This window comes from Aethalodelphis obliquidens, unplaced genomic scaffold, assembly GCF_003676395.1.
Source record: "Aethalodelphis obliquidens isolate GAN/ISIS:26980383/991018 unplaced genomic scaffold, ASM367639v1 scaffold70, whole genome shotgun sequence".
In the NCBI taxonomy this organism is placed as follows: Eukaryota; Metazoa; Chordata; class Mammalia; order Artiodactyla; family Delphinidae; genus Aethalodelphis; species Aethalodelphis obliquidens.
The window spans coordinates 2,281,190-2,305,437 of NW_020838014.1; the positions used below are offsets into that span (position 1 = coordinate 2,281,190).

At 44.4% G+C, this 24,248-nt stretch overlaps 2 protein-coding genes across 6 annotated transcripts; one reads left to right on the plus strand and one right to left on the minus strand.

The window, feature by feature from the left end:
* Positions 1 to 1,772: 1,772 nt before the first annotated feature.
* AP4B1 (adaptor related protein complex 4 subunit beta 1) lies at positions 1,773 to 13,772 on the minus strand. Of its 5 annotated transcripts, none has more exons than XM_027090916.1 (11): positions 13,212 to 13,772; positions 12,033 to 12,222; positions 9,552 to 9,776; positions 8,801 to 8,931; positions 8,053 to 8,200; positions 7,014 to 7,510; positions 5,887 to 5,970; positions 4,891 to 4,994; positions 3,943 to 4,150; positions 3,313 to 3,594; positions 1,773 to 3,051 (listed from the first exon to the last, which is right to left on the minus strand). In XM_027090916.1, the coding sequence occupies exons 2-11, from the start codon at positions 12,143 to 12,145 to the stop codon at positions 2,624 to 2,626; spliced, it is 2,220 nt and encodes a 739-aa protein (XP_026946717.1). In that variant the 5' UTR covers positions 12,146 to 12,222; positions 13,212 to 13,772; the 3' UTR covers positions 1,773 to 2,623. The 5 variants fall into 5 exon arrangements, with proteins under 5 accessions (XP_026946717.1, XP_026946720.1, XP_026946716.1 ...); XM_027090919.1 differs by lacking the exon at positions 13,212 to 13,772 and adding an exon at positions 12,543 to 12,651; XM_027090915.1 differs by lacking the exon at positions 13,212 to 13,772 and adding an exon at positions 12,356 to 12,470 and having other exon boundaries at positions 12,033 to 12,223.
* On the plus strand, positions 12,866 to 18,344 carry DCLRE1B (DNA cross-link repair 1B). The gene is made up of 4 exons (XM_027090921.1): positions 12,866 to 13,232; positions 13,852 to 14,017; positions 14,506 to 14,688; positions 17,053 to 18,344. Exons 1-4 carry the CDS (start codon positions 13,044 to 13,046, stop codon positions 18,132 to 18,134), a joined length of 1,620 nt encoding a protein of 539 aa, XP_026946722.1. The 5' UTR covers positions 12,866 to 13,043; the 3' UTR covers positions 18,135 to 18,344.
* The last annotated feature ends 5,904 nt before the right edge of the window (positions 18,345 to 24,248 follow it).

The following is a 24,248-nucleotide window of genomic DNA, read 5'->3' on the forward strand; positions in this document are numbered from 1 at the left end:
TGTAACAGAACTCCCATTCAAAAAGGAGGAGGGAATGGAGACATTTAACAGTCGCTGGTCCATAGCAGTAAAATGATCATCAGGAACTATGCAAATGATTGCCTCTGTAATGTTCCAAAGCACCACTGTCATTGGCGGGCACTCATCGTATGTGTTACTATTTACCAACTAAGACAGACATTAGAAGGCCATTTTTCTAAAAGCAGAGTATCAACTACCCTCATGGATTTTAAAGATAAGCATCCACTTATATCATCAAACCATATATCTGCAGAAGCTAGAGAGATCCTAGGGAGAAGGAATATTAAATAATTAACTTCATGGTATACTTAAGCTTTAGTCATTTTGCTTGTAAATTAGTAAAACCAGACTACAGTTAAGAGAAATCAGTTCTTCATTGAGATCATTTTAAAATTACACTTTTCAAAAGCAACAGTTGTATATTCTGCTATGCCCCTACTTTACAGAAAAGCAACCAGGTGGGGCTTAATCTTCTAAAGGCTCCAATAGTTGGGATCACTTTAGCAACATTCAATTGCTGAGCTGTACCTAATTTTCTTTAGGTCAATATTTCAATTATAGTCTTTAATTTTTTAAAAAGTCAATCAATTTACTCAGTTTCTACCACTTACATTCTGTTCCCTTGTAACACTTAAAACTGGCAGCACTTAGCACTTCGATTTTGTTTTAATACCTAATTAAACATTCACAGTTTAACTGAACAAGTCAAAACATGGAAAGCAGTTCTGAAGCTATTCTGATCCCCCTACTTCCAGTCCCTGGGGATCCATGGTCTAGATCAGACTTTTTCAACTGGGGGTGATTTTGACTTGGCAATGTCTGAAGACAGTTTTAGTTGTCACAACTAGGGGTTCTACTGGCATCTAATGGTATAGATCAGAGATATGGCTAATGATTATCCTACAGTGCATAGGAAAACCTCCTACAGCAAAGAATTATACGGCCCCAAATGTCAGTAGTACCACTTTTGAGAAACCCTAGTCTAGATGGAATTCCATCTATTGTCCTCTATGTGGTCAACACAACATAATAAAACACACTTCAAACACCAACCCCCAAACACCATCAGAATCTAATTACTTACAGCCATTCATTCAATGCTATTTATTGAGTAATCACTATGTGGTCGGCACTGTAGAGATAGAAGGAAAGAAAGATAATCACTGTCCTTAGAAACTGTCTGGTTGAGACAGACAACTCACAAACCCAGGCCCTTGCCAGAAAACTCAGCAATGTTATCTACTCTTATTAAAAGCTTGGTTGAGAGAAATGATGGTGAAGCATTATTTGAAGGATATGCAGTCCATATATGTATCTAGGTAGAAGTCCTTAAATTAAGCTGGATGATATTTGGGTCACAGTATCTGTAGTCCTTGAAGAAATGCCCTCACTAAGCTCTATACTAAAGCTATGCTCTCTGTTTGTATTGAAGAACACCATAAGAAAACCATGTGAAACTCTTTACTAACTTCCCATAGGAATCTTCTGCGTATCACTCAGCGCCATCCATGTGAAACTACATGTAAATTTCTCTTCGAAATTAGAATTGAAATGTTTCTTCCTCTCTGGTAACAACTATACGACCGTTCCTCTTTATTCTGACTGCCAAATCACTTACAGAGCTAAATCTGAGGCGCAACGATATCAACTATGTAGGCCCTTTCAGCCTGAACATTTGTATGTGCTCCCATCCCTGACCCAGCTGGTTTTCACAGGTATTTTTATTTTTCCTGTGCTGGATTATCTGGTTATTTATACTTTACCATCATTTTATTACATCTGTTTTTGCCATAAGTTGTCTCAGTGATTAAAACGTGGTCAGGTATGAATAAAATTAAACGTGAGAAAGAGCGACAAGAAAACAATTACAACAGTGCTGCTAGAAATGTGCACTGACTGCTTTCACAGCTTGAATGAGACCCCTGATGAAGGCAGGAGGGTCACAGAAAACTTCCTGAAAGAGCTCATGCCTGAGCTGAACATTGAAAGATAGACTAGGTGTTACTTAAAGAAGACATGAGGGTGAGGAAATGGTCTAGGCGAGAAGCAAAAGCAGGTGCCAAGGCACAGAGGTGAGAGAGAGCCGAGCGTATTCAGGGAACTGCAAGTGGTTTGCTTGTGCCAGAACAGAGGGTATCCTGGGGGGTGCTGAGACATGGCACCGAAGAGGTACTTGAGACGCCAGGCTAAGGACTCTGAACTCTGGCCTAAAAACCATGATTAGAAATATGAGAACAGTCAGGAATTCACTGCAATAATCCAGGGAAGAAAAGATGACCCCCACAAATGATGACCCAGTCAGTTTCCAGACACATCAGGCATCTTTAATGAGTAAAATAATCCTTTAAACTGATTAGGAAAGAATCCAAATCCTACTCTCACCCCATTCCCACCCCCTTACCAACAACATTAACCTTTACCACATCACCTGGAAAAATGGGGTCATTCACCAATGATCTTTGGACAAGAATGTAAGAATTCTCATTCCCAGATTCCCATTCTCCTTTGCATTTGATATTATCTGGACTTACAAGCAGCTATAATAAGAAAAACTAAGGAACTCTGAGAGCTATTCATCTCACTCAGGATAGGCAAGAAGCTGTTATGATTTCATGTCTCCAATTGTTCCAATCACAGTTTCTAATACAGAAATAAAACTGTTCAGTGTCTCTGTCCTCGCCTTGTTTTGTTTTACTGAGATCTGCATGTGCAAGTTCTCGGGCTCCAACAGCAGTTCTGTCAGGAACAGACAGCCAGTGTCATCCTGAGCGCTGAGGTAGGCTTTCCACGGCTGAGCCCCAGCCCTGTTCATCGCGATGGTCTGGATGTTCACGACTTGCAGGGCCATCTGGAGGGTGTCAGGATGGACTGCTCCCTGCCACGGGAACACCTGCTGATGAGCAACTTTGAGGCTCAGCCAAGTTTTCTCAAAACACTCAGCAGTAAGCTGGTGATTGGGGACTAGCATGAGGGCTCTGGAATCAGGGAGCTCTTGGACCCTCTCCTTGTTCTCTTCAGGAATCAGGGGTCCTACAAGAGTCAGAAAGCTTGTGTAAGAGATGCTCTTAATCTGTAGAACTACATTTTTAAATCTAGATTTCCAGCAGTACACAATGTGACTCTCATCTTCAGAGAAATGGCTTAAATAACCAATGATGAACTTCCTTCTTGCTCACAGAGACAAAATTCGGGCAACAGTCTGAGGTTTAGCTAGGGTACTCTACTCTCTACCAGTCATTGCAAAAGATAAAGATTTTTCATGACAAGGTATAAAGTAAGGACTATTTTTACCTGATGTGGCAAAAGATGCAGTGTTAGGAAGCTCTGGGCCATGACGTTCCACACCCTGGCATTTAGAGATGGTTGCCCAGCGGGCTTTGCCATATACTGGCACCAGTGTGTTGAAGTCCGAGGCCCAGCTGTTCACAGGTCTTTCTGCCTGATCCTCCAAAAGTCTGAGAGAAGGGTCAGATTGAGGGCTCCGTAGGATCCGCTTCACTTCATCGATGCCAGCTAAGAGGAGGCGATAGTAGAAGAGACCTCGGTCCCGTACTGCCATATCCTTTTCTTCCTCTGAGGTAAGATAACAGACTAAGTTAATTAAAAACAAAAATGAAAACACTCTTTCTACCCCTGTGCCCACCAGAATAGGAGAACAAAATGAAGGAGGGAGGAAACCCTGGAAAACGTTGACATTTTCTTCTTCGGTCCCAGATGGCTCACCAAACAATGAAAGCTGTGAGAACCTGTATGACTGGTCATGGCAAGTACCATTTCCTTCTTTTTTTTTTTTTAAATTTGATTTTATTTATTTTTTTATACAGCAGGTCCTGTCCTCATTAGTTACCCATTTTATACTTATTAGTGTATACATGTCAATCCCAATCTCCCAATTCAACCGTTTCCTTCTGAAGAGCCTACCTATGCAGTAGTATAATAAACGGCCCAGCGTGTCCTGGCACTCGGCGGGTCGAGAGAGGAAAAGGCGCAGCAGAGCCGTGAGCAGCTCCATCTTGACAGCTGGAAATGTCTCCGACTTCACATTCTCTACGAAGTCCTCCAACACATAAGGAGCGTTGGGGATTCTCTTCCCGTGGACACCGAGTAGCCAAATAAGCGCCTGCTTCCCCTAGGTAAGAAGGGAGTAAGAACAGGTGCTCAACATTTGGCTGTCCAGAACACAGGCCAGAGCAGGCAGTAGATAGCAGCAGGTTTTGCTTTTCCCCTAGAGTCAGTAGAAAAGGTATAATATTTTATTTACTTCCACTTGCATTTATTAATTCACCCCCTACTAAACTCTCTACAACAAATAGGAATGAAATTCTACCACACAAAAGGAGACTTAAGACTCTCACAGCCTATGTTGCTTAAGCAATAAGGCTTCCTCACCTTTGAGGCTTCTTCCCCAATTTGGGGTTTAATGCTTCAGTGGAAGCTATTGGAAGATTCCCCTAAGTTAGGGGAACCTAGTGTGCACATCAGAGTCACCTGCAAAGTTTCTTAAAACTCTGTGTGTCTAGGGCTTCCACTCTTGAATATTTGAATAGATACGGGAAGCCCAAATATTTGTAAAAATTTCACAGACGAGTCTGATTTTCATGCCAGCTGAAAACCCTATGGTCTAAATCTCTGACCCAAAACTGTTCACAAGAACAATGGTATCAAAATATTTGTAAGAAAACCATAGCTAAATCCTAATGTTTTTATAATTTATATCCCACCTACACCCAAAACAGAATCTGAGGTGGCAATCAATTCTAAGAATTCCACTTCAGACACTGGGTGGAAAGAATAATTAGATTCCATTTCACAGAGCAGGGTCCCAAGCACTCCCCCTCTGCCTAGAAGTAAAGGAGAATTACAGCCTACCTCGCTATCCTGAATGCTCTCCTCACAGCCGGGCAGGGCCTGACACACAGCTTCTGTACACTGAGGACACAACCAAACCAGGTCTCGGAAAGTCTGCACAACCACTAGAGCACAGCTCAGGACACAAGAGCACAGGATTAGAGCCTCCGCACGGGAAAGAATCTTAAGAAAAGTCACATATTCAGGCTAGATTACTGGGGCAATTTCTGTAAAATGGGTGTTTGGTGGGGTGGTCAATAATTATCTGAGAAATGTCTGACATGGGCAACAATTTCTTAATAAGTGTTGCTCATCAGATTGCCATGAGGATAAATGAGTTAACGTATGTGAAAGCACTTGGCAAACCAGAAAGCATATACAAATGTGGGGGAGTGCTGCTGTCGAATGATGCTCTGAGGACAGTATAAAAGGAGCCACCAGGGCTGGAGCTACGGTGAAGCAAGCAAGGTGCCAGGGTGTAAAATTTAAGAAGACTCACAGAGTTAGCATTTGCACAAACTTGAGAGCGAGTGCCTCTTTATATATATTCTTTTTTTAAAATATATATTCTTTTCCATTCTGGTTTATCATTGGATATTGAATATACCTCCCTGTGCTATGCAGTAGCACACTGTTGTTTATCCATTCTCTATATAAAAGTGAGTGCCTCTTTAAATGTTTGCATCCTAGGCGATTCGCTTGCCTCTCCCTAGTCCCAGTCTTGGAAGTCACTGCTTACAGTATGCTGCCATAAAGCAAAAAGAGGGGTAAAGGTGGGCAAATAACAAGCAAGGTCACCCTCGCACCCTTCATGATCTATACAACAGCCTTGTAGACTCATGGCAACCTGAAGACTCCCTACTCTGTTAGATCTATATGTTTCTCTGATGGCAACAGATGATGATGCAAAGAAGAGTTTAAACCTCTGTTATTGAACAACAAATATGTTTTGAGCAAATACTATAGGTCGGGAAATTGACCAAAAAAAAAAAAAAATCCTAGAAAGGTAGCCATTACCTGTGGTAATGTGCTCTTGTCGAAGCCCCAGCAGCTCTGTTAGAATCTGCACACATTGATCCGTGTAGGTCCTGGCGATGCTACCTACAGAGGAAGGGAAAGCAGAAAAATGTGTTAGGTCAGATACTAGCACCTCATTCTAAAATAATTTCCCACCAGCCAAAGAAAGACCAAGAGGACCAGAAATATCTAAGAAAAAGAAAAAGAAAATCACCCCTTGCTTGAGGAAATAAGAATCTAAGTTTACTATAAAGGGAACTTTGGTAAAATGAATTTCCCATTGAACAAGGTTGAAAACTTTTAGTCACAAAGGTATTTATGTGGCAACCAGTTTGTTGCAGCACACCTGTACAGGAATATTCCTGCTGGGAACACTGTGCAACAGCCTCCAGACTGCAGGCTTTCTACTCCCCTCTTTGTGCCCTCTTCTCTGCCTCTAAAAATAACCATACTTTATTCTACATCCGAGGGTTCCTTCTCCTCCTCTACTTGAAGTCCTCCAAAACTTAGCTCCCCAGCTGCTTGCATTTGACTCACTCTAGCCCTTTAAATTCCAGACAGAGTAGCATGAAAAGGTCTGTAAGTCTTATGTTTTACTCTGTGCTGGTCCACTCATCATAATGCGTAGCCCGGAGCAGAAGCTTGATAAAAGATTGCTAAATTTTCAAAGGACTTTGAGTCAGGAAGGCTGGGTTCCAGTCCCAGTTCAGGAACTATATGACCTTTGGGCAATTTAAGAAACTTTTTGTGCCTGAGTTTCTTCACCTTTGAAACGAAGTTAATAATAACACTTGTCCACTCTTCTTGACTGCCTCACAAGGCTGTGGGAAGATGATATACAGAAAAGCATTTTGGATAACAGACGACAAAAGGCAATATAAATTGTGTTACAGTTTGCATCACCTATAGTCTATATCCTAGAAGATATGGAAACACCTAGAAGATAGAAGAAGATATGTTGACCAAAAAAACCTTTCTCCCCACCTTGTTTGTAGTCACTGACCTAACTGTTTGGTGCAAGATACTTTGCCTCTGAAGCAAGATTCACTCCCTTTCCTCTCTGTGGTTCCACAGCTTTCTAGCTGGTTGGTCTAGGCTCTCACAAAGGAAAAGCAACAGATACCTACCTATGGCAAAGATGGCAGCCTGCGCAAAGTCGGCGGACACATCAGTGCAGTACCCGCGAAGCTCCTCCAGCACCTGCTGCACGTTCTCGTCGTTCACCAGCTCACACAGCACCTCCACCTTCTGGAGCTTGATGTAGTGGGGCTCCGAGTAGGAGCAAAAAAACTTCTTGTAGTGGCTGCTAAAGTGACCCGGCAAACTGTGCAGGACCTGGCGCACATGGCAGAGGGCAGCAAAACAGAGCTCGCGGCTCTCTGAAGAACAGGCAGCCAGCAAAGTTCCCTTGACTTGCATGAGCACGTCAGTTTGCACATGGGGGAAGTTTTTTGCCAAGATCAGAAAGAGTTTGGTGGCTCCCATCACCACACCTGGGCTACTGCTCTTGAGAAAACTGTCCAACAGGTTGAGAATGTCAAACAGCTCCTCCTCACTGCGGGGTTGGTAGCGTAGCAGAAAGTTCAATACTTCAGCCTGGCCCCACTGGTCCAGTTTTGACATTCTATCCAAAAAAGAAAACAGAAGTGCTATCCTAGCAACAAAATTAGGACCACCTCCATGCTACTGCCATGTCACCAGTCATCTGTTCATCACAACAAGGGGAGAATTCTTGAAAATAGGTTGTGCCATAATCAAATTATTCTTCTGATGTACGAAAGTTTACACAAAATAAGGCTTTAAATTCCAAGATGAGTTTACGGTACAAATGCACACTCATCGAAGGCCAAAGACAAGATCACCATATCCTAGATCCAGATTCTCTACATTTTAAGATAGTATGAATGGCTTAGTTTGGAGGACATAACGACTGCAGAGGACAGAACCCTGAAGGATCCTTCTGCCATCTCTCTATATCACCAAAAGAAACTAAGACAAATTAAAAAAAAATTCTCTCAATGAAACATGAGGAAGTTAATAGTTACAGTTAACTTTCTTTACTACTCTACAGAAGTTGTTCAAGACCTCTCCTTCATTCAATACATCAACAAGATCCCATTAGGATGTAGATTTGATCATGATAAAAGAGCACAGAGGCATCCAAACCGATTTAAGAGATGGTGGGCGATGGGCTTATTGATGACAACACCTCCTTCCTGTTTCAAAATTTCCTCCAGAGACCTCAGGCAGTTCACAACCACAATTGGATCCTGGTCACGCAGCAAACTATATAATTCGTTTACCAGGGCACCATCTATAAAACGGAACAAAGATCTCACATAAAGAAAAGTTTCAGAGTCAAGGTGATAGAGCCAGAATAACAGTTCCAGGCAGACAAAGCTGAACTTCTCTGCCACAAAAATAACAAAGGCAGTAACAAAGTGCAAGGCCAAAACAATGGCCATTTCCAGACTGTTCTAAGCAGCTAAGGCAAAGGATCTCACGTGGGCCCCAAAGAAAGGACTTCTCTAATCTCAGAAAATACCAAGCCCTGCATCCTACTTAAAAGAGACATACAGGGCTTCCCTGGTGGCGCAGTGGTTGAGAGTCCGCCTGCCAATGCAGGGGACACGGGTTCGTGCCCCGGTCCGGGAAGATCTCACATGCCGCGGAGTGGCTGGGCCCGTGAGCCATGGCCGCTGAGTCTGCGCGTCCGGAGCCTGTGCTCCGCAACGGGAGAGGCCACAACAGTGAGAGGCCCGCGTAACACAAAAAAAAAAAAAAAAAAAAAAAAAGCGACATGCAGAAGTAGGGTCACATTATTATTTTCTACCAAAGCTACATACTCTTCTACAAAGTCATATAATGGAAGTACAAATAAATACTGATCATGGTAGATTACACTGAAACTTACCCACTTCAGAGTCTCCATGAAGAGTATGCATCTTGGCACAGCCAAGGACTGCTACCCTCCTGACATATGAAGCCTTATCATGCAGACCGTTGAGAACTGGCTGTTGGATATATTCCTGCACACCAGGCAACCTAAGCAACACATCCTAGAGTCAGTCAGATCCCAGGGTACTAGTTTTGACATAATTTAGCCCCTATTCACTTAACAGAGGGTTTAGTAGATGTTTGAATACGCATTGGTCAGATTCTTCTCCAACAAACTGGAGAAAGCTGCTGCCAAACATAAAAAGCCTCACTTGACTTTTCACGTGGAATAATGCCACATAGGCAGGTTAAAAAACACACACGCACACGCACACACACACACACACATTTAGAAATCTTTAACTATTTCAGGGACTTCCCTGGTAGTCCAGCAGTTAAGACTCCGCGCTCCTAATGCAGGGGGTCTGGGTTCGATCCCTGGTCAGGGAACTAGATCCCATGTGCCACAACTAAGACCCAGAGCAGCCAAATAAATGAATAAATAAATATTTAACTATTTCACTGAGAGTAAGGATAGAAAAATTCCTTAATGAAATCACATATATAGTTTTTTAAACCAAAGCAATGGCCGAAAACCTGAGTTCAGGTTACAACAGTGTCTTCCCCATTATTAAGGAGCTCAAATAAATTGTCGTCATTAAAAACCTGCCCCATGACCACATGAACTTATCAGCCACTGAGATACAGGAAGGGAGGAGAGTGCTTACCTGAGGCTACACATGCTCCGTAGTGCCAACCCTCGCACCATCGGGTTGGGGTCCGAACAGTCTTTGCACAGTGTATTGATGGCCAGGAGAGCCAGATCTGGTTTCAGGGGGGCATAGGTACACATGTAGAGATAAACCAACTTCTTCTGAACAATATCTATAGTGGCACTGGCCTTCACCATTTCCATGAAAACACCAGACATGTCCGAGCCCTGAGTCATGTGCCTGAAACCAACACACACAGCAGGAAAAAAGTAAAATACATAATCCCCAACCTACAACAGAAAGCCTTTTACTTATATGCCCTGGATATCCAACTAGATTGTGATCTCTTAGAGCGGAGCAACCAGGTCTACTTTGTCTATCATATCACACAATACTTCACAACGGGCCTGCAATAAACATTCTTCTATTCATTCAACAAACTAGTACATTCCAGTCACATTCAGATTTTACATTCCAGGGATATGTTCTGGGGAATAATCTTGAAGAAGGCATGGTCTCAGATCTCAAGGAACTCAAAAGTCTACCAAGGAGGCAGACAAGAACACCGCTAATTACAGAATGATAGATTGGTGTTATAACAGAAGTAACAGACAAGGTGCAGTGAGGATCAGGAGGTCTAACACTGCCAAAAAGTCATAAAATGTTTCCACAGAGGAAGAAATACTTGAGCGGAATGAGCAGGAGCTCCAGGCAGGTGTAGTAGATAGGTAACGATACACACTGTGATGCATGTGGACATGAGCAAGAATGGTACATTCTTTTCAGAGTATGCCGGTAGTTAACTGGGTGTTCCTTGGGTGCTATGATAAGAAATTTGGACTTTATTCTGTAGATCACTGTTTCTCAAACTGTGATCTCCTATAGCAATTAGAGGGGATGTCTGTTTAAAATGCAGATTCCTGGGTTCCATCCCACCCTACTGAAATCAGAATTACTGAATTGGATGAAAAATTTACATTTTCTAAAAAAGCACCCCAAGGGGGCTTCCCTGGTGGCACAGTGGTTGAGAGTCCGCCTGCTGATGCAGGGGACGCGGGTTCGTGCCCCGGTCCGGGAGGATCCCACATGCCGCGGAGCGGCTGGGCCCGTGAGCCATGGCCACTGAGCCTGCGCGTCCGGAGCCTGTGCTCCGCAACGGGAGAGGCCACAGCAGTGAGAGGCCAGCGTACCGCAAAAACAAACAAACAAACAAACAAAGCACCCCAAGGGACTTTTGTGCATACTGAAGTTTGTGATCCACAGCTATACACAAGAGTTATATTGTCAAATTCATATGCTGGAAAATCAATCTGGCTGAAATGAGGGCCTAAGGCGACCTACTACTAAGCTACTGCAATTGCTTTAAAAAGGGAACCAGAACAGCAGTGCCAATCAAAAAAAAAGAAGATGGACCACAATATTCATTGCAGCTCTATTTACAATAGCCAGGACATGGAAGCAACCTAAGTGTCCATCCACAGATGAATGGATAAAGAAGATGTGGCACATATATACAATGGAATATTACTCAGCCATAAAAAGAAACGAAACTGAGTTATTTGTAGTGAGGTGGATGGACCCAGAGTCTGTCATACAGAGTGAAGTAAGTCAGAAAGAGAAAAACAAATACCGTATGCTAACACATATATATGGAATCTAAAAAAAAAAAAAAAGGTTCTGAAGAACCTAGGGGTAGAACAGGAATAAAGATGCAGACATAGAGAATGGACTTGAGGACACGGGACGAAGTGAGAGAGTGGCATGGACATATATACACTACCAAATGTAAAATAGATAGCTAGTGGGAAGCAGCCGCATAGCACAGGGAGATCAGCTCAGTGCTTTGTGACCACCTAGAGGGGTGGGATAGGGAGGATGGGAGGGAGACGCAAGAGGGAAGGGATATGGGGATATATGTATAGCTGATTCACTTTGTTATAAAGCAGAAACTAACACACCATTGTAAAGCAATTATACTCCAATAAAGATGCTAAAAAAAGAAAAAGAGGATGGATACTTAGAACCATGAATCCATACCATCTGACTTGAACAGTGACAATCAGGTGTCACCAAGACTGACTCCCACATTTGCTCAGCTGGGTGGTGACGTTCATCAACACAAATACAAGTGGAAGAGCAGGTTTGGGGAGGGCGGAAGGATGTAGGTACTATTTTGCATGTCTTTGAAGAAATATCCAGGTGGAAATGCCAAGCAGGCAGTAGGATCTGTGGGTCTGACGATAAAAAAAAGGAGGTCTGTGCTAGACATAGATCTGGAAGTCAGCAGTACAAGTTCAAGACATGGATGAAACCACCCAGCTGAGTAAAAGAAGCAAAATATGTCCCACAAAGGAGACTTAGACGGCAGTCCAGAGAAGCAGGAAGACCAAATCATACAACTGCCATGGGTGCAAGTTCACTTAATCTTTCTAAGCGGCCAGGGGTAGAGAGCCCTGATGGGGATGGCAATGGGGGAGTTAGAGCGTTAGGCGATACCTAATCACTCGCTGGATGACATTCCGATAGCGCAGCCTATCAGCCTGAATGTGAGGGTTACACAGAGCCTTCTTCAGCTCCTTCACCTCGTCCTCGGAGCCCAGGTACGGCATCTTCTCGAACAGTCACGGGGCAGTTCCCAGAGATCCCTAGGTAACTCGTGGGCTCCTTCTAGCCCTGATGTGGGGACCTGGGTAAAGGAAACGTCAGTCAGTGAAGAGACTACAGGCGCGATCTGGCCCAGCCTTGGCTTCCCCCAGGGCCGCCATCCGGGCCCTACCACACTCGAACTTCAACCCTCTCGCTCCCTGGCGAGGCCCAGCCTAGGCTCTGCGGATCCTTCCGGGGACCTGCAGGCTGCTTCGCTCCGCCCACAGAGCTCTCCCGCAACCTCTAGGCCCTCGGCCCGACTTCCAGCCCGGCAGCCAACAGTCCGTGGACCCCTCCCTCTCCAGTTCCAGCCTTTCTTGCGCCTCCACGCGGTTGCCGTCACCAAGAGGCCCAATCAACCTTTCTGCGGAAGTCCCGCCTCCTCCAGGGGGACCACGCAGAGCAGCTGCCAATCACCCTCTCCCAGTGAGCGCCGAGCGCAGCCCGGATCACGACCTTAGCGTGCCCTTCCCCCAACCTCTCACCTCCCGGCGCCGCCGCGCGGCTACCTCAGGCAGAGCGGTGGCGGGCAATCGGAAATCGGCTACTTCCGCCTGTCTCCGCCCAGCAGCGCGCGCTTTGAGACCAGGGCCTCGGCCCCTGGTCCCGCGCGCTTGGGGGAGTGGCGCTCCTTTGGGCGCCTTCTGTGGTTTGCGATTCCACCCCGAGACTCCCACAGCACGGTCACTTCCTTCTTTCTGCCCAGTCTAGTCACTCATTCCCCACTGAGCTGGCTTTCCTTACGGCCCCTGGCCCTGTTCTTGCCCCAGCATGACTTTTTTCAGGGCGCCGTTGTAGGAGCCTCCCGCAGGAGCTCTGTTCCCATGAAGATCCCACTGGTGACTCTCCAACCCCGCCACCATGAACGGGGTCTTGATCCCTCAAACGCCCATCGCTGTGGACTTTTGGAGCCTGCGCCGGGCTGCCTCCGCCCGGCTCTTCTTCTTGTCCCACATGCACTCGGACCACACCGTGGGTCTCTCTAGCACCTGGACCCGGCCCCTCTACTGCTCCCCAATCACCGCTTACCTCTTGCACCGTCACCGACAGGTATGGGCGGCTGGAGTCGGCCTCCGAGAGTTGGTCCCGGCAGCTGGGTGGGGACTTACGATCTGTCACAGCCTTGGAGTCATAGAGTTGGGGCCAGGGAGACTGATTTTTACAAAAGCGAGAACCCAGAATGCATCTTTAGCCCAGAATAGGAGTGTGGTTTCTAACTGGCTGGCTTGGGATGTTTCAGTGATAAATTGGGGAGGACTTTTAGTCCAGCCAAGGAAATTGTTCCTACCTCTTCACATAAGCTAGGCCAGTGTTTCCCAAACTTGCCTCATCATAAGAATCCACCCAATGTGCTGAGTAAAATACAGATTCTCCAGCGCCTCCCTTCTCCCCCATCTGATTCAGTAGACATAGCTAGCACAGGTTGTGGAAATCTGGTTGGAATTTTTTTTAACAGGTGCCCCCCAAAGAATTATTATGATTTGGAAAGTTTGAGAATCGCTGACCAGACTTGTTTTCTGCACTCTTAATTTAAACTTGTACGAAGGGTGAGGTAGAGGGTGGGAAGAGGAAGGGAGGATTGTTTGGGAATCCCCATCACAGCTTCTGATCCAGGGAGGTATCAGGGAGGGGAGTCAGTGTTCCCTGGTATGACCAACTGTTTCCTCAGGTATCTAAGCAGTGGATCCGAGCCCTGGAGGTTGGTGAGAGCCATGTCCTGCCTCTAGATGAAGTTGGGCGAGAGACCATGACTGTAACCCTCATCGATGCCAATCACTGCCCTGGCTCTGTCATGTTTCTGTTTGAAGGATACTTTGGAACCATTCTCTACACAGGTGGGCTTCCGGAGGGGTCCTTTCCACTTTCCCAGCCTAGACACTACTTTTTTGTGTGTGTGTGGGGGGGCAAGCCCCGCGGTTTGCGGGATCTTAGTTCCCCAACCAGGGTGGAACCTGCCCCCTCAGCAGTGAAAGCGCGGGGTCCTAACCACTGGACCGCCAGGGAATTCCCAACACGACTTTTCTTGAGCATCTTTGACTTATGGTAGAAGTCTGGAGACCTCCTAGCTTCATGCCACATGAGCACAGTGACCCTTTCTCAACTGATTTCCCACTCTTTAAGGGTATGAACTTTGCAGAGAATCATGAAAAAACAGGAGCACGATGGAGACGTTTCCACAAAGAAGCTGTACTACATTCATCATTGCTAGACTCTATTTTTTTCCAACAGGCCAGTAGGCAAATGCCCATTGTTGGAAATGGGAGAGGCTTGTCTTCTATACTTTTGTCTCTGACTGTCTGCCTCCCATATATTCTTCTTCCAGGGGATTTTCGGTATACACCGTCCATGCTGAAGGAGCCAGCCCTGAGACTGGGGAAACAGATCCATACCTTATACCTAGACAACACCAATTGCAACCCAGCCCTGGTTCTTCCTTCCCAAGAAGAAGCTGCCCGCCAGATTGTTGAGCTCATTCGAAAGCACCCACAACATAACATAAAGATTGGTGAGGGCTTTCCTTTCCTTTTTTTCTCACTCATGGAGGTAGTGAATCTAGGTTCTTTGGAGTGTCTCACATCTTTCAGGTCTTTGTGCAGATGTCCTTTTCTCCATGAAATCTACCCTGACCTTTTTATTTAAAATTACAATCTGCCCACCATCTGCACTCCCACATTCCCAACTCCTGATCTCCTAAACCGATTCAACTTTTTCATTTTTTCATAGCACTCATCAACTTCCCATATACTCCATATGTTTTAATATACTGTTGCTTATTGTTGATTGTCTAGCTCCACTTTCTCTGACACACACACACACACACACACACACACATTCCTTGAGGGTGTGGATGGAGGTGGGAAGAAGTCTTATGTGTTTGTGGAACAGAGAAGTGGCAGTATGACAGGTGCACAGTGGTTGAGGAGGCTGGAAAGGCTGGAGGGGCTGAAGTGCCCATAGGCCATTTTGAACTTGATCCTAAATGCAACCACTGCTCTTAGGACAAAGAGCTATTGAAGGGTTTTAAGTGGAGAGGGACACTATTGCCCTTAGCACCTTACAGTGTATTCCATAATTTATGTATTTATTGTATTTAGTTTTTATTATCTGTCTCCCTGTGCTAGAATGTAAATTTCACAATAAACAGGCTCTTTGTTTCACTTATGGATATATCCCAGATGCCTAGGTTAATGTCTGATAGAGGCATCCGGTAAATATTTGTTAGCAAGTGAATGAAGTTTATCAGAATGTAGATATTCAGGTGAGTGTTGTTCTTGCAGTTAGATACATTGAAAACCCAGCTGTCTGCTTGTTCTAGTGACTCCACAACAGTACAAAACATTTTGGGCTTCTTGAAATTGCCTTTTGGGATAGTTGATGAAAATCCATTTTTATTTTTTAAAATGTAATAGATTTAGTTCCAAATGATTTTTTTTGATTGTTTCCAAAATTGTAGTAAATCCACAAAAGGAAAAAAATTTGCCACCATGATGAACATTTTAAAAGGATATGCCCCAACTCTGAAAGGAGTTTCAAAATAGGTTTAAACAAAGGCATTGAAAAAAAAAAATTATGTACCTTCCAGAGTGACTATCAAGTTGATGGAGAGATTTTCCCCTTCAGGATTGCTTGACTACGCATGAAGAAATATCAGTGCTAACTATTCTTGGAGTTTTCAATGCAGAGTTTTCCCAGAGAAGCACAGCTGGCGAGTAGGGTACTGTAGTAGGGCTTGATTAATTTTGCAGATATACAATAATCCCCTACTGTGTGCCAAGTATTCTGATAGGCAGTGGGAATAGAAAAAAATGAATAAAATATGAGGGCTTACAGTCTAGTAGTAAAGGGCCTAGAAGAGGTAAAATAAAAGGGGGAAGGATAGGGAGAGAGAAAAGAAAATCAGCTACCTTTGTGCCCAAAGAGTGAGATTTTGAACCATGATGAGGAATAAGGTGGATATAAAGGAAATATAGATTCTTTAAAGGCGTTCACAGTCTGGTTGTAGACTTGAAATACACCTTCAGAAAAGGTCTGAGAACAACTACTTAAACAACATCTCCCATATCTGTTACCATAACCATTACCCAAATTCAGGTCTCCATTTCTTTCTCTATACGTACTGTTTGGGCCTTCTAACTGGTACTTCTGCTTTCAGTATATTCTCATGCAGGTCTTTGAATAATACTGCTGCCACTTTTTTTTCGAAAGCCCTGCTCTGATCCTATGAATCCTATAATTAGAATTAGCCATTTTCCTGCTTGCAACTCCTTAATGACACCTTCATTTACAGAATTAAAAACAAGCTCCCTAGCAGTACATACAAAGCCCCCTATTATATGGCCCTTTCTCACCTCTCTAGTGTCATTTCTTACCAGTTTCTTTGTACCTTAGTAACCCTGAAATGACCTCTCTTAAAATGTTCTCTACCATCCCCTTCCCTTGCCAGATTAACTTGCACCCATCATTTAGGATTTATCTAAGTTGTCATTTTCAGGAAGCTATCCCTAACTCTATCAACTGGTAGATGTTTTTCTGTGCCCTCATAATACTCTGTGCATGTCTGTAGCATGCATTGTTTCTGGGTCCCCAAATAGATTACACTCCTTGAGGACTGAGATTTTTGTTTGCTTTCACGGTGCCTAACACCTGATAGATGCTTTCCTTTGTTGAACTGAATGAATGAGTGGATTCTGTGTTAAACTTCTCCCTACCCCACCCTCCATATACCTCAGCTCAAATGCCACCTCCTTCCCGATAGACAGTCAGGGGGTAGTCCCATTAATTTTGTGTATTTCTATTAAACATTTGGTTGACTTATTAGCTTCATCCTCTTCCTTCTCTTACTTTCCCCAATCCCTTGAACATTATTCAGGACTCTATAGCCTGGGAAAAGAGTCACTGCTGGAGCAGCTGGCCCTGGAGTTTCGGACCTGGGTGGTATTGAGTCCTCGGCGCCTGGAGTTAGTGCAGCTACTGGGCCTGGCAGATGTGTTCACAGTGGAGGAGAAGGCTGGCCGCATCCATGCCGTGGACCACATGGAGATCTGCCATTCGGCTATGCTGCGTTGGAACCAGACCCACCCTACCATTGCTATCCTCCCCACCAGCCGGAAAATCTACCGTTCCCACCCCGATATCCACATCATCCCTTACTCTGACCACTCCTCCTACCCTGAGCTCCGTGCCTTTGTCGAAGCACTGAGGCCTTGCCAGGTGGTGCCCATTGTCAGGCGACAACCCTGTAGGGACTACTTTCAGGACAGCCTGAGCCCCAGGCTCTCTGTGCCTCTGATTCCAGACTCTGTACAGCAATACATGAGTTCCTCCTCTAGAAATCCAAGTTTTCTCTGGCTATTGTTAGAAAGGAAGCTAAAGAGACTGAGAACCCAGGGTGTCGTGTTTGAATCCCTTGAGGAAAATGCTGATCACTCGCAAGCTGACAGGGACTTGAAGAAGACCAAGAATGAGAACCTTTCTGGGGAGCTTGAGAAGCGGACCTCCCACCATCCTCTGAAGATCAAGAAGCAGCCGTTCCCGGACATCCGCAACAAAGAATGGGAGGGTGCAGTCCCTTCCTCCGAGTCCCAGAAGATGGTGACTGTATTGACTGCCCCCTCGGGTTTTTCAGTGCACTTAGGGTCTACAGATAAAGAATTTTCCTCTCCGGAAACTGGGGAGGAAATCAGTGTAGGGCCCTACTTGGTACCCAGGGGAGACAATGCGGGCTCAGCAGCCACAGGGAACCAGAGAGCCTGGATGGGCCAGGATTCTCCCCAGTCTCACAGCAGCAAGGCTACCCCTCTTCTGGCTCCTGAGTACAGGGGCCTGGCACTCAAATACCTTCTGACTCCAGTGAACTTTCTCCAGGTAGGGTTCTCTTCCAGGGGCTTTGACCAGCAAGCGGAAAAATACCATCAACTCTTGCTCAAGTACAGACAGGAGAGTACAGAATGACAACCTTGTTTGATCCAACACTGCACTTTTTTAAAAAAAATTCATCAAGAGTTGTTTATTTTCAAAGTTAGCACTCTTTGTATTTCTACCACTAACAAATGGGCAGTGCCACATCAACACTGCACTTTTTTTTTTTTTTTTTTGCGGTACACGGGCCTCTCAGTGTTGTGGCCTCTCCCATTGTGGAGCACAGGCTCCGGACGCGCAGGCTCAACGGCCATGGCTCACGGGCCCAACCGTTCCGCGGCATGTGGGATCTTCCCGGACCAGGGCACGAACCCGTGTCCCCTGCATCAGCAGGCAGACTCTCAACCACTGCACCACCAGGGAAGCCCAACACTGCACTTTTGAAGATAGTGGCTGATGGCTTATTTGGGGCCTTACTTTTCTGTGGTACATGCCCACCCTGTAACAAGACTTCTCAAAGCGTGTTCATTGGAATCCTAGCGTCTATGGAATCCTTAGTTCTATAATTGACTTGTGTTTAAGAAACACTTTACATTATAACCCCTTTACAGTATATGTGAGCACATTAAATGTTCTGGGAAGTCCTGCAGTAATTTAATCTGTTTAACTTTGTTTAACCCAGTATTTCTCCAAACTTTTTTTTTTTTGGCTGTGTGGCATGCGGGATCTTAGTTCCCTGATCAGGGGTCGAACCCGCGCCCCCTGCAGTGGAAGCAGAGTCCTAACCACTCTGCAGACTTTGTGAACATGTAGTTCTCTTGTGTGGCTGCAGAAAGAGATAGAGTCTGATCAAAAAGGACCAGTTTATTCCCATTGTTTTGTGTGTCATGTGTCATTCCCCATGTCCCCTTCTGTCTCTTCCTAGATAAAAGTCCCTAGGTAGTTCTGTTTTTTAATTTAGGAACTGTGGTGCAGGAGGATAAAGTGACCCAGGCAGCACGTTCCAATCCTGAAGGTCACTGATTTGCTGTGACCCCATCCAAGTCACTTCCTGTCTCTGCCTCTGGGAGGGAACAGGAAGTGATGAAGATCCTTGAAAAACTGGAGAAAATTTCGACCTCTGCCTCCGTGAGAGTTTGCAGTTAGTGTCCCTGAGGACCTACCTGGAAGACAGCCAGCTGGGGGACTGGGCACCCCTCACCAAGGCAGTATCTGGAACCCAGCCAAACATTAGGCTTAGAGTAAGATGGGCCTCCCAGCTGCCTAGAGGCCCTGACTATTTGGCTGAAATAAGGTTACAAAAGATCAAATGTGCTGCCAGATCGTCTTGATTGTTCACACAGCTGGGATATTTGCTGCCCCCCTCCACCCAGTATCCCCCCCTTCCATCCTTGGGTTGAGTAGGGAGCTGGAGGACATAGCCTGTTTGTTTCAGTAACCAGGGCAGAGACGAAGGAGCCAGCTGGTGGAAGGGGTGAGGGTGTGCAGTTCTGCCCTGACCTTCTGCTCACAGCCTGACAAAATGCCAAACCAATATGAGGGACAGCAGATACCACAGTCACAGGGGGCACAGGCATGTGGAGCTGGGCACATGGATAAAAACAATGAAGAAGCCTCTGATTCTTGTCCAGGGGGCTGGAAATTGTCTACTTCTGGAGGAAGATATAAAGAGTTTAGAAAGCAAAATAAGGCCTTTCTCTTGGGCAAGCTGTATACAGCTCTGTTTTGTCAGTGACCTTCACTGTAAGCCTCCCATGGGCCCACTAGGAGCAATAGCAGGTGAGGCATGTGGGGTAGCAGGGGACATGGGCACTGTCCTGGGCTTGAATCCAGGGTACCTGGGCAAATAGAGATATCAGGCTTCCATAGCAGAGCCTCAGTTTCTCATCTGTAAACCAGGGACTCTCCTGATTGCTTTGGAGGTTAGAGAATTGGTAAAATTCCTAGCTCAGTGCCTATCACATGATGGATATTTTAAATATTGGTTCTCTCAGCCTCTGGTTCTTTAAAAAAAAATTATTCTCTATATAAAATAAGAAACTTTGGAAGTCATACAAAATATAAAGAAAAAATCAGAATTCCTCCATGTAGATCAATTATTTTCTTCTAGTCTTTTTCTGTGCATGTAAATATATTAAATATATAATTTTTTTTCCAAATTGGGGTAATACTGTATATAGTTTTATATCCTGCATTTTACTCTTAATATTTTAAGCATTTTCTCATATCATTAAATATTATTCAAAATGTCATTTTAATAGTTGTATAATACCGTATCATATGGGTATACCTTAATTAAAACTATTTCTGTTTTATTCAACATTTTGTGTGCTCTTTTTTTCACAATTACACATATTACAATGGACATTCTTATGCATATATCATGGCATTTGTGTTTATTTTCTTGGAGTAAATTACTGGAAGTGGGATAACAGTTTTAAGTTTTTAAAATTTATTTTATTGAAGTATAGTTGATTTCCAGTGTTGTGTTAATCTCTACTGTACAGCAGAGCGATTCTGTTATAAATATATGTACATTCTTTTCCATTAGGTTGAATATAGTTCCCTGTGCTATATAGTAGGACCTTGTTTATCCATTCTCTATATAGTAGTTTGTATCTGCTAATCCCAACAGTCTTAAGTTCTTGATGCAAATAGTGCCCAGTGCCCTCCAGAAAGGTTTCCTTACTATCCTTTCTGCAGAAGAGGATAGCATTAAAATACCTTGAAGACTCATTAAGTTCAAATGGTGTCATTAGAATGGTACGTAGAAAATCATCTTGTGTGCTACATTAATATTTACTAAGCTGTGTGGGCAAGGCTTAGCCTGACTTCACCTGGGAGCCTCTAGCTGTCTCACTTCTGTGCTACTCGAAGGTGGCTGGGAGAGATAAGGTAGGCTTCAGTACAAGGGCCCCCAGATGGGAGTTATCTTCTAGCAACAAGGAAACCTGTCAACTCTTGGCACATGCTGTGTCACACGTATTCCTATAGAATACCTTCCATATAGAAGCGGGATCTATATGAATTCAGATGGGGGGGTGGGAGGTAGAAGCAAAGGGCTTTGAGGAATTTAGTTGTTGGTGGCATGTTTTTGTATTAATAATGGGAAGGGACTTCCCTGGTGGCGCAGTGGTTAAGAATCCCCCTGCCAATGCAGGGAACATGGGTTCGAGCCCTTGTCCGGGAAGATCCCACATGCCGCGGAGGATCCCACATGCCGCGGAGCAACTAAACCCGTGCGCCACAACTACTGAGCCTGCGCTCTAGAGCCCGCGAGCCATAACTACTGAGCCCGCATGCCACAACTACTGAAGCCCGCACTCCTAGAGCCCGTGCTCTGCAACGAGAAGCCACTGCAATGAGAAGCCTGCACACCACGACGAAGAGTAGCCCCCACTCACTGCAACTAGAGAAAGTCCACGCATAGCAACGAAGACCCAATGCAGCCATAAATAAATAAATAAATAAAATTTAAAAAAAAAATAATGGGAAGATTTCATACTATTCTAAATTAAATTTGTCTGGTTTATAATAGAGATTGGCAGTTGTCTTATTTGTTTCATTTCTCAACACTCCCTCATATAAACATGCTGCTTTGCTACAACTTTAAGAAGCCAATTTAATTTATTTTTAGAATTTAAGGATGACCCCATAGATCTATGAAGATCTTGCAATGAAGCTTGAAGTTACTGGGAGACAAGAAGTTCCCTAGAGATCAATTAGTTATTTGCTTCATGATCTGTGGGAAAACTTGTACTTTTCCACAAGGAGACTGAAAGTGATTTAAGTCCCTTTAGGGAAGAAAATCTGCCTGACTGGCCTTGGGGAACCATCTCTTACTCCTGATCCAGACTACCCTTTGTGGTAGGAAATAGAAGATAAGTGAATCCACTTGTTCAAGAAAAGGGATTTAGACCTGGGTTCTCTATCTCAAGTCCACCCCCAAAGAGACAGTTCTCTCTGCATTCTTGGAGTGGTTCATAAGCAGGAGAAATTCCATCTGGAGGTCCATTTAAAAGAAAAATTATTTTACTGAACTATAACTGATTTTCAATGTTGTGTGAATTTCTACTGTAGAGCAAAGTGGTTCAGTTATACATATATATATGTATATATACATATATATGTACATATATGTGTGTGTATATATATATATACACACACATATATATATATACACATATATATATACATTCTTTTTCATATTCTTTTCCATTATGGTTTATCACAGGATACTGAATATAGTTCCCTGTATGTGCACATATTTCCGATGCTATCACTAGTGAGTAACTGTCAGTCCGTAACCTGTTCCCACCTCTCACCCTCTCTAACCACCACCACCACAAGCTGTTTTGTCTTGGGTTCATGGCACTTCTCCCTTTCTCTTCCATAAGGTATCCCACCTACATCACTACAGAATGATTCTGCTTGCCCTTATTAGTATCTGTATCTACAGCTGCCCGTGGGGGATTCTCATCCTCAGAATGGTTAAGCTTGTCTTTATTTTGGCCACAATGCTTTTATTTAGATACACCCTTCCACCTTGACTATCTCATTCCTGGGTAACTTTCTCTTCTTTGACCACATCCTGGACCCACCAGATCACAGAAAGCTCCCAGATTCTTGGGCTTGGTTCTTTCCCTAAACGGATAGCTTATTGAATCATCTTTCAATCACACAAAACTTCTGGTTAGCCTTGGGTTAGTGTTTCCCTTGCAGTATCCACATATTTAAAACACTATTGTATTAGGGCTATCTAATCAGTCCTAACTCCTCCCATCAATTTATAATAACTTTGGGGAGTGGAGGATGAAGTCTGTCTCCAGTGCTACAACCGCATCCTTAATGTGCTCACTGAAAGGTGTGCTTCTAAGAAGCCAAGAAAATTGGGTCAGGCTCACTCACCCTACTAACCAGGCTCTGTAGAAACAAAGCATGAGGGTGAGACCAGACACCTGGTGCTTAGGGAGTCAGGAATATAAGGTTTGGAGAAAACCTGCTAAAAGGTCTGAGCACCCAAAATTGCAAGCAGGGGTTCCCCTGCCAGCCAACAATGCTCTAACACCAGTTGGGTGTCCTATAATTCAACTCAGTTCTGACACTATCTACTCGGAGAGGACATCAGATCTCACAGACTAAGGCTTCAGTCTCACAAGCCTGCCCCCGCCACCACTTGAGATGCCCATCATCACAAGTCCAGGTTATCATCTGTGCTTCTGACCGATCACTATAGATTGGAGGTTTCAATGACCCCCTCTTTGGGTTTGATTAATTTGCGAGAGCAACTCACAGAACTCAGAGAAACATTTTACTCACTAGATCATCAGTTTATTATAAAAGGATGTAACTCAGGAAGAGCCAGATGGAAGCGATGCATAGGGCAAAGGATGTGGGAAAGGGCCAGGAGTTTCCACCCACTCTGAGTGCCACTCTCCCCATATCTCCACCTGTTCACTTCCTCCTTCAGAACTCTGTCTTCATCCTGGATGACTTCAACATTCTGGCCTCTCAGTTTCTTTGACCTCCTCATCTCCAAAGACCTTATTTCCCTCTCTCTACCTTACCACCCTGTCATTATCATAAGTTGTACTACATCTGAAATCTCAAATTTAAACCCTCTTTTCTCCCAGCTTATCTGCTCAAGTACCCTCATTGCCAATGTTTTACTGTTCATAAGCTCTCTCTGAGCTTCACTTCCTACCTTGACTGGACTGTATGCTACAATCCATCAATATAATATCACTCCCTTGCTCTCTTTCACTCAAACTTGCCTCGAAAAACTCCAATTCTGGATAAATCATAATATCTATCTACTCTTTGCCTGCACTAGAGCAGCTAGATGTTGCTGGAGAAATCATTCAACCAGGCTGACTGGTTTCATTTTAAAGTCATGATCTCATACACCAGAATGGCGTTCCATACTGCTGAGTAACCCTATTATGTGTCTCTAGTAAGCTTGGTTTCCTATTCTCCCTTTCCTGTTGCTTTCCCCTCCTACCCACACTATCATCTGTCAGTATATCCTGTTGACTGTACCTTGAAACATATCCTGAATCTTATTTCTTTTCACCATCTTCACCGCTATCACCCTTGTCCAAGCAACCTTTGTCTCTTGTCCGAGTTCTTCAATAGCCTCTTAAATGTTCTCCCTGCTTCCAACACTGCCCCCCTCCTCTCCAAATACACAAGTAGAGTCCCCACAGC